We start from the raw sequence: 17,220 nt of genomic DNA, 5'->3' as shown, positions 1-17,220 counted from the left end.
TTACAAAGTAGACAGGGAAATTGCACATAGGCCATGACTTCAAAAATGAAAAAGATAAGCTAGGTGTGGTGGCTCACGCCTATCATAGCTATTCAAGAGGCTGAGATCTGAGGATCACAGTTCAAAGCCAGCCTAGGTACTAAAATGTCTGTGGGAGGGCTGGGAGTTTGGCCTAGTGGTTAAAGTGCTTGCCTAGCATGCATGAAGACCTGGGTTCGATTCCTTGGTACCACATATGTAGAAAAAGCCGGAAGTGGTGCTGAGGCTCAAGTGGTAGAGCTCTAGCCTTGAGAAAATCCAAGGACAGTGCTCAGGCCCTGAGCTCAAGCCCAGGACTGGCAAAAAAAAAAAAAAAAAAAATGTCTGTGGGACTCTTATCTCAATCACCAGAAAACTCAAAATGGCACTGTGGCTCAAGGTGTAGGGTGGTAGCCTTGAGCTGAAGAGCTCAGGGACAAGGCCCAGGCCTAGAGTTCAAGCCCCACGACTGACCAAAAAAAAAAAAAAAAAAGGCAATTTGACTGCAACCATATTCACCTTGCAAACTTCAAAACCTCCTGACACCATTCTCAAAATGATCGCCTTCTCATATTTGGGTGTTTGCCTATGGCCAAATACCAGATGGCTCACGTTTTCAGAAGGCGAGGGTGGTGGTCAGATTTCAGCTCACAATGTACCTTAGTTGTTAGAATGTTTTTTTCCTCTTTCTAGAATCAAGGAAACAATGATCTCAAAGATGGGGCCTCAACCCTTTGACCTCCTGGAAGCCACATGTCACAACCTTCAGCCAGCAGTGACATCCCAGGTTTTCTCCAGACACAGTTCATCCATCTTCCTCCATGGGCCCGGGTCCTGCAGGCCCCAGGACTGTTCCACTTCTGGACAGGAGTGACAAGGTGAGTGGCTGCAGACTCTGGTCTCTGGGTGTGTGTGTGTGTGTGTGTGTGTGTGTGTGTGTGTGTGTGTGTGTGTGTGTGTGTGTGTGTGTGTGTGTGTGTGCAGATCTCAGGCCACGGGGGCTGAGCCCCCCCTCTTGAATCGGTGCATAATGAGGGTCCCCAGAGCCCCCAGGGGGATACACGCAATGGAGGTAATCACAAGCAGGCCAATGATAGCCAGCGCGAACTGGGGGTAGTCCTTTGTCACCAGCTGTCCCTACAGAGAGAGAGGGAGCTTGAGGGAGGGGGAGGGGAACCCTCCCGCCATTCTTCTGTGATGGCCCGCCCACCAGGTAGATGGGCCATGTGCAGAGGGCGAGCTCGGCGGGGGACTTGAGGTTACCTGGGTGGCATCCCAGGCTTGGTACTGGAGGGTCCCTGTGAGGATGTAGTCACTCACGTAAAAGGCGAAGAGGCCAATGATGAGCAGCGGGCTCACAAAGGCCCACATGGCCTTCCAGTACCAGTGGAGGGCACGGCCCATCGTGGCCCGAAGGTCACTTTCAAATCTATGGGGACCACGTGGAGAGAAGATCTGGATTATTCAATGAGCAAGGAGTAAGGGGGGCTGGGGAGGGGGGAGGTGACCCCAGCGCCACTTCTGGTTTTCATGGGAGATAAGAGTCTCAAGGATTTTTGTGCCCAGGTTGGCTTGGTGGCTAGGATGACAGTCCTGGGCCACCGGCCCCTGACTCCGAGCCCTAATTTTGACTCTTCCTGGGAGTGGTGTTGAGGTAGGGAGGAGAGAATGGCCAATTCTCCCCGCAAGGGATGTGGGGACATCTTGTGGGCTGGCTTCCAGTGTGGGGCAGAGGGAAGCCTCCAGGAACTGTGACCACAGCCCCTTGAGGGGGGGAGGGAGGGCTAATGGCCCAACAACTGGAGCCATTTGAGTGGCTTCAGAGAATGTGTCACCTCAGCCCAAAGGGCCCGGAGGCCAACCTGGGCTTGGGAAGAACCAGAGAAGAGCGCCATTCCCTCCCCAGCAACTTTCCCCACTCGGTTACAACACCGTAGCATCTGTTTCCTCCCAGACACTTCCTGCCCGTGAGCCAGGAGCGGGGGCATCCCGTGGTGGCTCAACACATCTTACCCATGGTGACAGCCTGATGGCAAGCTCCAGGCCACAGAAACTCCTTCTTGGGCCATGTGAACACTGTGGCAAGTGACAGCACTCAGTCCTCATGTTCTTTCCATGGCCACTAGATGGCAGTGTCCCCCGCACAGGAGAGCGGGTGGGGGGGTGGGGGGGGCATAGGGGAAAATACGAGAACTAGAGGAAGGAGCTGTCCATTGAAGACAGACCCGGGCGATGGCTGAGATCTGAGGACGAGGAAAGAGCTTGGACAACGGGCGCTGAGCTGCATATGGAGGACGGGCGCTTTCCTCGTGGAGCGTGTCCCCGTTGGCTGTGTTTTCCCTGCCCCGGCTCCTCACCTCCTCAGCCCGTACACGTAGCACACGGCCACAATCTCCACCAGAACGATTAGCAGCACAGACAGCGTGGCTGAGTAGTCGTTGAAGATGTCAAACCAGTAGCTCCCGGCCTCCGTCGTAAACACCATTCCAATGGCACAGCTACTGAGGCACACCAGACCTGGGGTTCAAGACCACCTGCTCAGCCATCTGTTTCCCCACTTCCTTCCTCCCTTCTTGCCTGCCAGCCAGCCTCTCTCCTTCATCCCCCTCCTTCTTCCTTCCCTCCCTCCCTTTTGAGCCACAGCACCACTTCTGGTTTTCTGATGGTAAAGGTTGAGAAGAGTCTCAAGGACTTTCCTGCTCTGGCTGACTTAGAACTGGGGTCCTCAGATCTTAGCCTCCTGAGTAGCTAGGATTGCAGGCCTAACCACTGGTGCCCAGTGGATTTATTTATTTGTTTGTTTGTTTGTTTTGTTGGTTGTGGGGCTTGAACTCTAGGTCTGGGCGCTGTCCCTGAGCTCTTCAGCTCAAGGCTACCGCCCCACCTCTTGAGTCACAGCCCCACTTCCGGTTTTCTAGTGGTTCATTGGAGATAAAGAGTCTCACGTTCTTTAGTGCCCAGTCTGGCTTTGAACCGCAGTCCTCAGATCTCAGCCTTCTGAGTAGCTAGGATGACAGGCGTGAGCCACCATGCCTGACTCCAGGTCCTTTTTTCTTAGAAAGTATCAGAGAGCTGGGTTTAACTCATCCCTGCCCAAGGAAGAGAGGTAGCTGCCTCCATAAGTCTCATGACCCTGTCTGGCCGCCATGGCATGCCGTTAAAGTAGGAGGAATGGAACGGCCAAGAAGGCTTCTTTTCCAGACAAGAAATCACAGGCTGTGTTTTTACACAGGGCGAGGGAAAAGGCCCTGATCACTGGCAAAACCATGATGGATAGATGTTAAGAGATGACCACAAACCCACACCGCGTCTTCTAGGGTTTCACTCGGCAATGCAGAGCCGATGCAGAATGTCACATAGAAAAGGACGTCGACTTGGATGGTTTTGACATGGCGGGGAGACACAAATGCACAGTCAGTGACGGTACCCCGAAGGAGGTAAACCTCATGATCGTTGGGGTTCAACGGAACCCCCAGAAACCAAAACAGGGTCTCTCCTAGCCTAGGGGATGCTTCGGCGTCGGGTCTGGCGCTTGCCTCCCCTCTTCTGAGATGTGGAGAAAGAAATACACAGGCCTGACCACGTGACCAGGGGTCCAGCTCACAAGCCTTGGACGAATGGGACCAGCGTGAAGTCCCATCCGCCCTCTGCAGCCGTCTTGAGTGGGGACCTTGTTTCTCCCTCCCAACTGGTCCACGCATGTGCGCTCACCTGAGATGACCTCCTTGGGCAGGTGTGTGGACAGGACCTTGCTGTCGGTCAGCGGGGTGAGGATGGCCGCCGTGTTTCCCAGCATGCTCCCCACGCCCAGCAACAGCAGCATGAAGAAGTAGAGCACTGACCACAGCTGGGACACCTCCATGTTCTTAATGGCCTCCGTATAGACGATAAAGGCCAGGCCCGTGCCCTGGACAGCCTGCTCGTGGTGAGGACAGAACAGTCACGTGCCCCGAGGCCTTGATGACCTGACTGGTTGAGGTGGGGCAGGGGAACCTCGGAAGTGGCCACAGATGGCCACGTTCTGAGCCCACGTCTCCCACCTGCCCCAGCTAGACAGGACCTTACCGTGTCCAGCTCCGACTCCAAGCTGCAGTTCTTTATGGAGGGGAGCAGCTCGCCGTATCTGCCTGGGTAAGTGGAAGCAAGGTAGTCCTTCACCTGCTCCAGGTTGCTGGCTGTCACAGAGCCATCTTCAAGGTCAAAAGAATTGGTCAGCAGCAGAATCACCCTGTGGAGTAGACCGGGGGGTGTGACCTTGACCTTGACTGGTCAGAAACATCCCTTCCCGTGTGACCTTGAACTGACCTTGACTGGCCAGAAACATCTCTTCCCATGAGACCTTGACTGACTAAAAACATCCCTTCCTGTGTGACCTTGACCTGACCTTGACTGGCCAGAAAATGACCCTTCCCCCCATGACCTTGACCAACCCCACCTAAGCCAGCTAGGAAATCCAGAAGCTGGATGGTGGGCTTGCAGGGGGCCACAGCATTGGGGACCAGACCCACACAGTGGATCCCGGTGACCTTTGAGCATGGTGTTCCTTCCCAGTCCCCCTTTTCTGCTCAGAGCTTCCTGGGGACCCACCCCCCACCGCCACGGAACTCAACTTGTTCAAGCAGTTCTCGTAGTTGAAGGTGGCCTTGAAGCCGTAGATGGAGAAGGTCACCACGCTGGCGAAGATGGAGGTGGAGCTGTTGATGAGAGACACGATGATGGCGTGCCTCTGGCAGTTGTTGGTGGGATCGTTGTAACTAGCAAAGGCAATGAGGCTGCCGAACCCCAGGCCCAGGGAGAAGAAGATCTGGGTGGCCGCGTTGATCCACGTCCTGGGGTTGGCCAGCAGCTCTATCTGGAAGGTCAGTGGAGACGACATGACCCATGAGCCCTGGTCTCGATCCCTCGGTCTCATGGCTGCGGGAAGGGAAGGCCCAAAGGGGGGAGAGTTCTCTGACCCTACCACAGCAGCGGAGGTCAGGGCCGCCGAAGGGGCTGGAAGGACGATTTCCTTCCCCTAGAGATGGAGAAGACGAGGGGGACCCCCTTTTCCCAGGAGGTAGCCCAGCCCACCTCCCCCACTCCCACTCCTGTATCACACAGCCACGTACCCTGGGCGTGAACATGTACACCAGGCCGTTGGTGGCTCCGTGGAGCGTGAGGCCTCGGATCAGGTAGATGAGGAGCACAGAGTAGGGCATCAAGGTAGTAAAATAGACCACCTGTGGGAAGCGGAGGCAGAGTTGGGCTCTGGCTGCCCAGTGGACATGGCCCTGGAAACACTACAGCCAGTATATCTCAGGCGCCCCCTGAGCTGAGGATGGGAAGGGGCGTCAGTGCCCAAGCCCTGAGTTCAAGCCCATGACTGGGAAAAAAAAAAAAAAGAAAGAAAGCAGAAGAGTGTTTTATGTCATTTGTGTGTTTGTGTGTCTTTTTGTTTTTGGCCAATCCTGGGGCTTGAGCTCAGGGCCTGAGCACTGTCCTTGGGTTTTCTCAAGGCTAGAGCTCTACCAGTTGAGCCACAGCACCACTTCTGGCTTTTTCTATGTATGTGGTACTGTGGAATTGAACCCCCATCTTTGTGAATGCTAGGCAAGCACTCTACCACTAGGCCACACTCCCCCAAACCACCCGGGTGTCTTTACTGGAAGTCGTCTCCCTCTTCTGCAGTTACCTGGAATCTGGGTGATCAGTACTGGGGCTAGAACTCAGGATCTCCCACTCTTGCTCTACCACTCAAGCCACACCTCCACTTCCTCCCATCTCAGCCTCCTTCCTGAGTAGCCAGGTGACAGGCGTGCACCACCGGAGGCCAGCGGGCCCATTTTGAGACTCAAAGTTGGAATTCTAAGCCATCAACGGGCTGCCACTCTTGGCATTCCCTCATAGCTCGAGGCTGGGAGCAGAGGCGCCGGGGGTCCAGGGGCCCCCCTCGCTCCCCAACCCACCTTGCCAGTGGACTCTGTCCCACGCAGGATGCACAGATACACCATCAGCCAGGCCAGGATGAGACACAGCGCCGGTTCCCACTGCACGCCCCCATTCTCCTGGATGGACGGCGAGATGTGCAGAGTTTTCCTGTACCAGAAGTACTGTGTGGATGAGGCCTTGTCGCATTCCTCATTGTAGCCCGTGTGGTTTGCATTCAGTGGGCAGACAGACCATGGCAGGGGGTCCTTTGCAATGGAGCAGACATTAAAAGAGAGGAGGAGAGTGAGAAGGAAGACGCTTGCTAATTCAGAACTCTACTCTCGCTACCATGAAGTTTTCTTCCTCAGTGCCATCCTGAAGGTGTTTTTGTTTCTTTTTGTCAGTCATGGGACTTGAACTCTGGGCCTGGGCTCTGTCCCCTGAGCTCTTTGGCTCAAGGCTACCCCTTAAGCCACAGCACCACTTCTGGTTTTCTGGTGGTTCATTGCAGATAAGAGTCTCATGGTCTTCAGTGCCCAGGCTGGCTTTGAACCTCGATCCTCAGATCTCAGCCACCATGCCCGACTCCTGTGCTCTGCTTTGGACCTAAAGGACAGTCTATCAGTTATCCAGTGGTCGAATGGACTATGATGGCAACCATACCTCTCACCTCACCACTTCTGCACCAGCAGTCCCGGGACCTCAAACCACAGTGTGCAGGCAGAGCCGGCCAGGTAATCTGCATTCCTTATTTTTACTAAAGCAGGACCAGAGAGTCATTCGTCCTTCCCTAATCAATGATATAGAATGCCTTGCGTTCGTGTGTGTGTGTGTGTGTGTGTGTGTGTGTGTGTGTGTGTGTGTGTGTATTGGAGCTTGAACTCAAGGCCTGGGTGCTGTCTCGTAGCTTTTTGTTTAGGCAAGGCTAGCTCTACTCCATTTCTGGCTTTGCAGTGGTGACTTAAGAGATATCCGCCTGTCATCCCAGCTACACAGGAGACTGAGAGCTGACATGGGGTTCAAAGCCAACCAGGGCAGGAAAGCCTGTGAGACTCTCAACTCCAATGAACCACCAGAAAAGCAGACGTGGGGCTGTGGCTCAATGTGCTAGGGTGCTTGCCTTGAGCTGAAGAGCCTCAGGCGCAGTGCCCAGGACCTGAGTTCAAGCCCTGTAATGGACAGAAAGGTGGGCAGTGCTCCATCCTCTTCCTTTCTTGTTCCCATTCCAGCTGGGCTGTCGGCTCACCTGGAAGGAGTGGAAGAGGTACCAGAACCCCCAGGCGTTGATGATGTTGTAGTACGTGGAGACGAAGAAAGCGACCACCATGCTGGCAATGCCTGCAAGGAAGCGGGGGACGGTGCTGGGAGCCGTGTGTGTGTGTGAGTGTGTGTGCGTGTGCGTGCTGGGCAGGTGCACGTGTTATCCTGAAGGTCAGGGGACCAGGGGACCGGGAACACACAAGTCAGGAAGCCACAAGCCTCCCCCCACTTCCACCCATCACCACTCAGTGCACCGAAGCACCTAGCGCATAGTAGGTGCTCAGTAAAACAGAGAGCTGCCTTTTGGGGGAGCGGGGGTATGGGGAGCAGAATGGTGGTCTATGCCGGGCAATCAGTCTCTCCTGTCACCAGTACCCAAGCCCAGGCACAGAGAAGAGAAACCTTCAAGGATGCCACCCCCAGAACCTGCTCTGTGGGTCACCATCCTAGCCCTAAGAGACCCGGTTCCCTGGTTTTCAGTTTGATTCCCTGCCTGCCTGCAGCCCAGGGAATGCCGTGGGGGGCGGGGGCTGTGTCTGGGAGGGGACTGCAGGGCCCACGCACCGATTCCACACAGGTAGGGACTGATGGTCCTCCAGGTGCCCACGCTGCCCTGCCGCATGCGCTGCCCCACGGCCAGCTCCAGGTACATGAGTGGCATCCCCTCCACAAACAGCATGATGATGTAGGGGACCAGGAAGCTGCCTGCGGGAGTCCCGAGACGAGGGCCTGGCTAGCACCTCCGTGCCTCCACCTCCCTCACGCCCTTACACCCTGCCCGGAGCCACTCCACCCCACTTCCACTTCTCTCCTGGCAACATCCACCCACCCATCCACCCACCCATCCACCCACCCATCCATCCATCCATCCATCCATCGTCCATCTATCTACTTATCTGTGCATGCGTCAATCCTACATCCATCTATCCATACATCAATTCACCTCTCCATCATCTCTTCTCCATCCATTATCCATCTCTTCATCTCCCCATCCATCCATCCACTCATCCACCTATCCACCCATCCACCCATCCATCCACCCATCCACCCACCCATCCATCTACCCATCCATCCACCCATCCACCCATCCATCCATCCATCCACCCATCCATCCATCCATCCACCCATCCATCCATCTACCCATCCATCCATCCATCCATCCATCCACCCATCCACCCATCCATCAACCCATCCACCCATCCATCCACCCACCCATCCACCCATCCATCCATCCATCCATCCATCCATCCATCCACCCATCCACCCACCCACCCATCCACCCACCCATCTACCCATCCATCCACCCATCCACCCATCCACCCACCCACCCACCCACCCATCCATCCACCCACCCACCTATCCACCCATCCACCCACCCATCCACCCACCCATCCATCCACCCATCCATCCATCCACCCACCCATCCATCCACCCATCCATCCATCCACCCACCCATCCATCCACCCATCCATCCACCCACCCATCCACCCATCCACCCATCCACCCACCCATCCACCCATCCACCCATCCATCCACCCATCCACCCACCCATCCATCTACCCATCCACCCACCCATCCACCCATCCACCCACCCATCCACCCATCCATCCACCCACCCATCCACCCATCCATCCACCCACCCATCCATCCACCCATCCACCCATCCATCCACCCACCCATCCACCCACCCATCCACCCATCCATCCATCCATCCATCCATCCATCCATCCATCCATCCACCCATCCATCCATCTACCCATCCATCCATCCATCCATCCATCCACCCATCCACCCATCCATCCACCCATCCACCCATCCATCAACCCATCCACCCATCCATCCACCCACCCATCCATCCATCCATCCATCCATCCATCCACCCATCCACCCACCCACCCACCCACCCATCCATCCACCCATCCACCCACCCACCCACCCACCCATCCACCCACCCACCCACCCACCCATCCACCCACCCATCTACCCACCCATCCATCCACCCACCCACCCATCCATCCACCCATCCATCTATCCATCCACCCACCCACCCATCCACCCACCCACCCACCCACCCACCCACCCACCCACCCATCCATCCACCCATACACCTACCCACCCATCCATCCATCCATCATCCATCTATCTACTTATCTGTGCATGCGTCAATCCTACATCCATCTATCGATACATCAATTCACCTCTCCATCATCTCTGCTCCATCTATTATCCATCTCTTCATCTCCCCATCCATCCATCCATCCATCCATCCTCTCTATCAGTGACACACAGTCATGTCAGCTGTCGAGAATCTTCGAATACTTCTAACCATAAAGACAAATCACCACTCTCTCCGAAGGTCTGCTGGCCCGGCTCTCTTGCCATGTCCCCTGCCAATTTCCCTTTTATTTTTTATTTTTTTTGGTCAGTTGTGGGGCTTGAACTCAGGGCCTGGGTACTATCCCTGAGCTTTGTTTGCTCAAGATTAGCACTCTACCCCCTCCACTTCCAGATTTTTCTCTGTCTGTGGCATTGAGGGAATGGAACCCAGAGCCTCACGCGTGCTAGGCGAGCACTCTGCCACTAAGCCACCTTCCCAGCCCCTTGTGTGCCTTTCCATGCCAGTGTTTGGCACCTTCTCACCCCTGGTTTCTTTCTGAACACTCACTGCCTTAGACTTTGACCTACTGCTGACTTTCAAGAAAGAAAAAAGGGATTTTTTGGTAAAGTTCCTCCAGCTTCCCCCTTCGTCCTTCCCTGTCTTTTCCCTTCTCTTCTTTCTCTGTTAAGCAGAATGTAATCTTAGAATTAACATTTCTCAGCAGCCCCCCCCCCCATGCCACCCTTCTAGGCCGGAGAAAAGGAAACACAGACTTTAATCCGCTTCATTCTCAGGGGTGTTTTTGGCCCAGTCCATGCTTGCAATTTATTATAAATAAACTCTTTGTGCTTTTTTTGTGGGGGGAGGGAGTGTTTGCAGCTAGAAAGGAGGTCACAGATGCTCTGGAGCCTGCTCTAATGTGACCGGGGAGACTTCCAGGAGGGGGATGGAGACTGGGGCTTAGCGTAGTGGTAGAGTGCTTGCCTAGCATGCATGAAGCCCTGGGTTCAATTCTTGGGTACCACAAACACAGAAAAAGCCAGAAGTGGTGCTGTGGCTCAAGTGGCAGAGTGCTAGCCTTGAGGAAAAGCCCAAGGACAGTGCCCAGGCCTGGCCAAAAAAAAAAAAAAAAAAAAGAGTGGTTGGGGTGGTGATGTCAGGAGGTGCTCATACTCCGGGGCTAACATTCTTAGTCGGCTTTCTTTGTTTTAGGGGGTGGGGGCTTGAACTCTGGGTCTGGGTGTTGTCCCTGAACTCTCCAGCTCAAGGCTACTGCCCTACCCCTGGAGCCACAGGGCCACTTCTGGTTTTCTAGTGATGAATTGGAGATAAGAGTCTCATGGACTTTAGTGCCCGGCCTGGCTTTGACTTTGAACTGTGATCCTCAGATCTCAGCCTCCTGAGTAGCTAGAATTACAGGCCACCTCGTCCGGCCAGCCATATATATATATATATATATATATTTTTTTTTTTTTTAGTGGGCTGTGAGGCTTGAACTCAGGGCCTGGGAGCTGTCCCCGAGCTTTTGTGTTTAAGGGTAGAGCTTGAGCGGGGTACCCTGTGGTTTTCTTAAACAGATTCAATTTTGTCAATACTTTGACCTACTATCTTTCATCATCTGGTGTGGTAAAAAGCCCTTGCTGATTAAAATACACACACACACACACACACACCAAGGTATACAGAACCCACCCAGGAGTAACTACTGTTAACACTTTGGTTTTGGTATTTTCCTACCATTCCCTGTTCCATACATATTATTCAACATAACTGATTAAAAATTTTATATCTATTTGATACCACTTTAAGCTTCCCTTCCTCTCTCTTCCATTTAATACAAGAAACTATTCAGATAAAGTGTTATGAAAATTCCACCTTCTCCAAGAGCTTGGGGTTTTCACAAACCATTCCCTTTCAGTGGAGGAAGCTTCTGAGCTTTTATGGATGTATATTTTTTAAAATTTATTTTGGACTCAAAAAAAGAAAGTGACTACACTTTTATTTTCTGCCTTCTACCAGAATTCTATTTTAGAAAATAGAACATTTGAGGGGGGGGGGGAAATAAAAAGAAATGAAAGCTTATACTTAATAATGTCTTTTTGGCAAAAGACATTGGCTCAGGGATGCTACCCTCAACCGCCTCCCAGCTGTCTGTGCTAAGTCCCAGGAAGGGTGTTTCCAGCTGAGCTGGGCAAAGGGAGAGAGGACAAGTGCAAAAAGCAAACCAACCCAAAAGCTAAGCAAACCACCACCTAAACAAACAACAGTCCAGATGTAGCATCGCTTTTCTTCCTCTGCATTTCGGAACTCTTCTCCTTCCTTCTCTCCTTCTCAAATGGAGCCCTTTCAACCCAAATTGTCATGTTGGCCGGGACTTGATGTCCCCATTTCCTTTGTGACACCACCAGCCTCAACTTCCCTAAGAATAAAGTGAACCTTCGGCACTCCTGTCCTGATGGGGGTGGGGAGGGCATGGAGCAGGGGGGGCTTTGTAATGTTGGGGACTCAGCATCCAAGTCAGTAAAGCCCCAACTCTCCCCCCCCCCAGCCCACCTCCAGGCTCCAGCAGGGCGGCCCCCTCCCCAGGGGAAGAGAGAGGATGGCACTCACCTCCACCATACTTCTGGCACAGGTAAGGAAAGCGCCAAATGTTGCCCAGGCCCACAGCGAAGGAGATGCAGGCAAACACAAACTGCAGCGGGTTATCCCACTGGGCCCGGGCTTTCTCCATGCTCGGCTCAGTCAGGGGGTGGCCCCGGGCCAGCTGCAGCTGCCACCACCACCGCCACCACTACCACTGCTACCAGCCTGATTTTTAATTGCTAATCTCATTAACGGTGGCGCACCCCTTGGGAGGGGCAGCTGGTAAATGGATGATGGGGTGGCCCCACCCCGCCTGGCTGGGCCGGCCAGAGGAATAGGGAGGAGGAGAAAGGCGCCCCCATGGAGAATGGAGATCCTGGGGTACAGCCTTCAGGGGCCCCCTGCTTCACCTCTTCCCCATCCAGTGTTCACTGGATCTGACAGACTGAGAGCCAGGAGAACGGTACCAGGACACTTTACCAAGGGAAATACTGTCAAGTGTGTGTGTGTGTGTGTGTGTGTGTGTGTGTGTGTGTGTGGTGTGTGTGTGTGTGTGTGTGTGTGTGTGTGTAGCTTCTCCTCCAGCTTTTTTTGCTGGTTTGTTGGAAATAATTTGACAAACTTCCCTGCCGGGGTTGGCTTTGATCCTCAGATTTCAAGCCTCTCTGAGTAGTAGGGGTTTACAGGTGTGAGCTGCCTGTGCCAGCATGTCCAGTGATTTCTGACCAACAGTGAAGTAGGGAAGTCGAGGTCTGCAGACATCGGAAGGGAGCAGGGCGGTTGGGTTATAGTCTGGAGGGAACACTTGCTTGCCTGGCACGCGCTTATACCTAGGATGGGTCCCTCCTCGGGGTGGGAGAGCTGTCTGGGTACCCCTGTCCGTCCAGCTACTCAGTCTGGCCACCTACCCTGTGTACCCAATCGGATCTGAGTGTGTGTGTGTGTGTGTGTGGATTCAAGACCTTATGCTTTCTCTTGGCTTTTGTGCACAAGACTGGCGCTCTACCACTCAAACCACGGCTGCACTTCCAGCCTTTTGTGGTTCATTGGAGATAAAAGTCTCATGGGCATTCCGGCTGTGGGGCAGCTTCGGACCTTGATTCTCAGCCTCCAGAATAGCTAGGATGGCATAGATGTGAGCCATAGGCACTCGGCCCGAGTCACTGCCTTGGGAGCTTGCTCCCAGCTCAGGCCAGCCCTGCGAGACCAGACTCCATTCGGGATCGACCGTCCACTTAGCTTTGAGTACTCAACCTTGAGATGTCGCCCCGGCCCTCAGTGAAGAGCCCTAGGAGAAGGAACTGAAAACATAAACTGGCCTTCAAGAATCCTAACGTGGGTGCTGGTGGCGCACATCTGTCACCCTTACTCCTCAGAGACCTGGAAGGTCGGGGCTTGAAGAGATGGGGCAAGAGCCCCGCCCCGCATGGCATGGGCGTGGCCCACTCAGCTTCAATCAGGTTCCCCTATCAGCTTAGGAAGAGTCACTGGCTCTCGGTGATCCCACTTTTATTGAACCCCACCCCCCCACCCCAGAGCTCTCCACAAGATAAAAGTCCAAACTCCTAAGCTTTGTAAGGACTTTTCAATTTTCTATCGAGTGCCGAGGAATTCGACCTTTGTACACCTGGGTTCTAGAAAGCAGACTTTTCACAATCAGGAACGCGGTTAGGGTTTTGTCTGTTGGTCAGTATAGGTCTTGAACTCAGGGCCTGAGCCCTGTCCTTGGACTTTCTCAAGGCTACAGCTCTACCACTTGAGCCACAGCACCACTTCTGGCTTTTTCTGTGTATGTGGTACCGAGGAATTGAACCTGGGTCTTTGTGCATGCTAGGCAAGCACTCTACCACTAGGCCACACTCCCAGCCCAACCTCCGTTTCTGGTTTTCTAGTGGTTCCTTGGAGGTAAGAGTCTGATTGGACTTTTTTTACCCTGGCTGGCTTCGAACCACAATCCTCAGATCTCAGCCTCCTGAGTAGCTAGGATGAGAGTGTGAGCTATCGCTTGGCCCAGAACACCTTCTCCTTCCCATCCTAGGAATCTCCTTCCCAGTCTTCTTTACCCAGAGGAAAGAGGCCACTACCCTGAGTGGCATGGCCTGCTCCTTCATCTCCGAGGCGCTCCATTGTCTTGGGGAGAGCTGAGTGTGAGTGTGAGTGTGTGTGTCTCCTCTGATGGTAGGGATGGGAAATCCTGCTGCAGACTTTTCCGTCTTACAGGGGTTCAAGTTCACACCTGCGCTTGCCCGCTCCCACCACCGTGGGACGTCTGCATTTCAGAACATGTCACGAGAACTTGACGGCTGCTGGCCACGTCCAGTCTCAGGACGTGAAGGTCTTCTCCACTCCTTTCTGCTCCATCTCCGCAGCAGAGCCAAGGAGACATGAAGTACACACAGGTATGTGGGTCCAGGCAGAGGAGTTGTGGGGGGAGGGGGGCTTGGAGACTAGCTCAGGTCACAGAGTGGCTATGAGTGCTTGCACACGCGCACGAGGTCAGGTCGGTGTGTCTGTGTAGGCACTGGGGGATGGCTCCCTTTTCTCTGTGAGACCTAGAACTGGTATGGATGGCTGGACTCAGGACCCTGGCTTGTCAAAATGCAGATTCTTCCTCTTTTTATTTTTGCCAGTCCTGGGGTTTGAACTCAGGGCCTGGGCACCATCCTTCAGCTTTTTCTTCAATGTTAGCGCTCTGCCACTTGAGCCACAGAACCACATCTGGCTTTTCTATGTATGTGGTAACCAAGGAATTGAACCGGGGTCTTCGTGCATGCTGGGTAAGCACTCTACCACTAGGCCACACTCCTGGCCCATCCCATGTCAGACCCATCTGTCATTCCCACACCTCTGCTTGGGTGCCTGTTCTGGGATCCAGGGTTTCTGATGGTAAACCAGATTTACTTTGGTCTTTTTTTTTACTTTCCCTTCCTTCCCGCTCCCCCTCCCCCCTCCCCCCTTTTCTTTTCCTTCTGTGCCCAATAATCCGCACGAGGTGTCTGTGGACTTGTGCCCAGGGCTGGCACAGAGTTTCTGTGTGAAACTTCATTTGCACAGAGTCTGTGTCCCCGAGGTGCCAAGAAAACCCGCCGCGGGGGCTGGTCCTGTCTCGCAGCGCGGAGCTGGGATTCACCAGGGGTTATACTGATGAAATAGAATCTGAACTTTTAGATTCTCACACTAGTCACATTTCAGCACCATGGGAGCCACACTGAGCGTGCCTGACCTGTGAGCACTGGGCCCTAGAGTCTACGGTGCCCCTCCAGGGAGCTGTCTCATGTTGATCCTGACACTTCTTCCTCCCCCCAAAAGAGGAAAAGTGCCCCCCTTGCTTCCTTCTCTCTCCCCCCAGCCTCTGGGGTGGGTGACCAGAGTGCTGGCTCCAACTCTGGGGACTGGACCCTCCCTTGTGAAGCCCTGTAGGAACCCCAGTTCCTGCTCTCTCGGTTCTCTGGGGCTCCTGACTCTGGCCCTCCCATTTTCCCAGCGCCTCCCTCTCCTGCCCTGGACCTCACGGATGGCCAATCCCGACCTTCCCCCCCTCTCCCCACCTTTACCCTCACCTTCGCCTCTTTCTCAGCCCTGGGCTGCCTCAAACTCTAGGATTTCAGAGCTACTTTAGACACGTGTTGGGGGCTTCTGGAATGTAGTCTCTGGGAGCGATGGCTGTGTCTGAGGCCTGGGCCTTTGCTAAGTGTCTGCTCCGTGGCCAGGTGGCTCTGGTGGTCTCTTGTGTGCCCTCAAACCTCGCTGCCCTCGTGAACCCCAAGGACAGCTGACAAACAGAACACCCTCTAATACGGATCTCTACATACAGCGAGGTCTCAGGATACTGAGTGCGGGTTCTTGTCATTTCCTACGGCGTCTGTTACCCCTCCTCCCAATATCCCATATGGCTAATGTCCCTTCTTCTCCCCACTCTCTTTCCTTCCATTCTCTCCCTTTTTCTTTACTCCCTTCCTCTCCCTTTTCCTCCTCTCATTCCCCCTCAGTTTCCTGGCCTCTTCTCCTCCCTTTCCTCCCTCTGCTTCAAGACATTAATCAGGTTCCATGAACAGCATGTTTGAAAACACTCAGGTCAGAAGGCGGAGACGGGAAGATTCAGGTTTAAAGCCAGCCCAGGCAGTCTGATCTCCAACTGACTGGCAAAAAGTCAGAATGGAGGCATGACTCAAGTGGCTGCACTGCCACCGCCACTCAGGGTTGGCACGCTAAGCCATAGCTCTACCGTCAGCTTTTTGCTGGTGAGCTGGAAATAAGTCTCATGTACTTTCCTGCCCAGGGCTGGCATAAACTGCATCCTTAATGATGAGCCTCTTGGGTAGTGTAGACTTACATGCCCGGCTTAGAAATGTGCACTCTCTGGATTTCTGGCCTGTCTGAGCATTGACAGATTGGGCACAGCACAGACGCTTTGTGAAACACTTCCAAGCAACAAGACTATCTGGCAGCGCTAACAAGGGGCATGCCTGAGTCCCAGGGCAGTGAAAGATCGTTGGCTGGAACTGAAGACTGCTGCTAGGGAGACCAAAACTGGGTTGATGAGCTAAAATTCTGGCTGCTTCTGGCTCTATGGCTGACTGGGACCAGACCTCAACTAATGAATGAGACCCAGACAAGACTGAGAAAAATAAAATCTACAGTTGGAAAGCAAAGCAGCCTTGACATAAAATCAGGTCAGGAAATGTAAGTGCTTCCAAGAGTACATCAAAACATAAACTGCTTACGTACACACACACTAGGCTTGGTGGTAGAGTGCTCGCCTAGCATGCATGAAGCCCTGGGTTCGATTCCTCAGTACCACAGACACAGAAAAAGCTGGACGTGGCGCTGTGGCTCAAGTGGTAGAGTGCTAGCCTTGAGCAAAAGAAGCTCGGGGACAGTACCCGGGCCCTGAGTTCAAGCCCCAGGACTGGCAAACAACAAAACAAAAAAACCACCAAAAACCAAAACCATCAGAAACCTCAGCGCATCTTTAGCATGCTCTCTTGTCCAAATGTCCACCTCTGAGGGACAGATGTATTCAGAGGTAGCCCAGGACCACTCCCCGCCCACCCCGTCGTTTTTTTACTCCTAAAAGGAAAAAAGATCATAGAACAAGCATTGTTTTATGTGCCTGGGTGGAACAGGCACATTCCCCCCTCCACGCCCCCCCGCCCCAGGTCAAGGAGAACAGATCTAGAAATAAGCTTATTTAGAAAACACTGTGGCTTCTCCCCACGACCACTCAGCTGATTGCCTGCGTTTTAAAGCAGGACGTGGCCTTGTGTTAGGGAACAGCAAGCCCAGAGAGCAGTGATGAGGCCTTTGCATTTTTGATTTTTGTTGGTCTTGGCTGCCATTCATTCCTTCCCTTC

At 53.8% G+C, this 17,220-nt stretch overlaps 1 protein-coding gene across 2 annotated transcripts; it reads right to left on the bottom strand.

The window, feature by feature from the left end:
* Positions 1-980: 980 nt before the first annotated feature.
* On the bottom strand, positions 981-12,024 carry Slc6a20 (solute carrier family 6 member 20). Of its 2 annotated transcripts, none has more exons than XM_090323499.1 (11): positions 11,894-12,024; positions 7,750-7,890; positions 7,172-7,263; positions 5,964-6,191; positions 5,127-5,237; positions 4,629-4,906; positions 4,084-4,246; positions 3,730-3,934; positions 2,376-2,535; positions 1,282-1,447; positions 981-1,155 (listed from the first exon to the last, which is right to left on the bottom strand). In XM_090323499.1, exons 1-11 carry the CDS (start codon positions 12,012-12,014, stop codon positions 1,006-1,008), a joined length of 1,815 nt encoding a protein of 604 aa, XP_090179625.1. In that variant the 5' UTR covers positions 12,015-12,024; the 3' UTR covers positions 981-1,005. The 2 variants fall into 2 exon arrangements, with proteins under 2 accessions (XP_090179625.1, XP_090179624.1); XM_090323498.1 differs by having other exon boundaries at positions 4,629-4,870.
* Between the last annotated feature and the right edge of the window lie 5,196 nt (positions 12,025-17,220).

This window comes from Megascapheus bottae, chromosome 32 (assembly GCF_031878675.1).
Source record: "Megascapheus bottae isolate mThoBot1 chromosome 32, mThoBot2.hap1, whole genome shotgun sequence".
Taxonomy (NCBI): Eukaryota; Metazoa; Chordata; class Mammalia; order Rodentia; family Geomyidae; genus Megascapheus; species Megascapheus bottae.
The sequence above is the reverse complement of the archived record's forward strand: the minus strand, read 5'-3'. Positions and strand labels throughout refer to the sequence as shown.

Bases quoted from the DNA above. Each gene is read 5' to 3' on its own strand.
- Slc6a20 (XM_090323499.1), bottom strand. From the start codon at position 12,014: ATGGAGAAAGCCCGGGCCCAGTGGGATAACCCGCTGCAGTTTGTGTTT. The intron at 7,891-11,893 runs GTGAGTGCCATC...GGACTCCCGCAG, and splicing joins GTGCCAGAAGTATGGTGGAG to GCAGCTTCCTGGTCCCCTAC. The intron at 2,536-3,729 runs GTGAGCGCACAT...CTTGAACCCCAG, and splicing joins GCCCAAGGAGGTCATCTCAG to GTCTGGTGTGCCTCAGTAGC.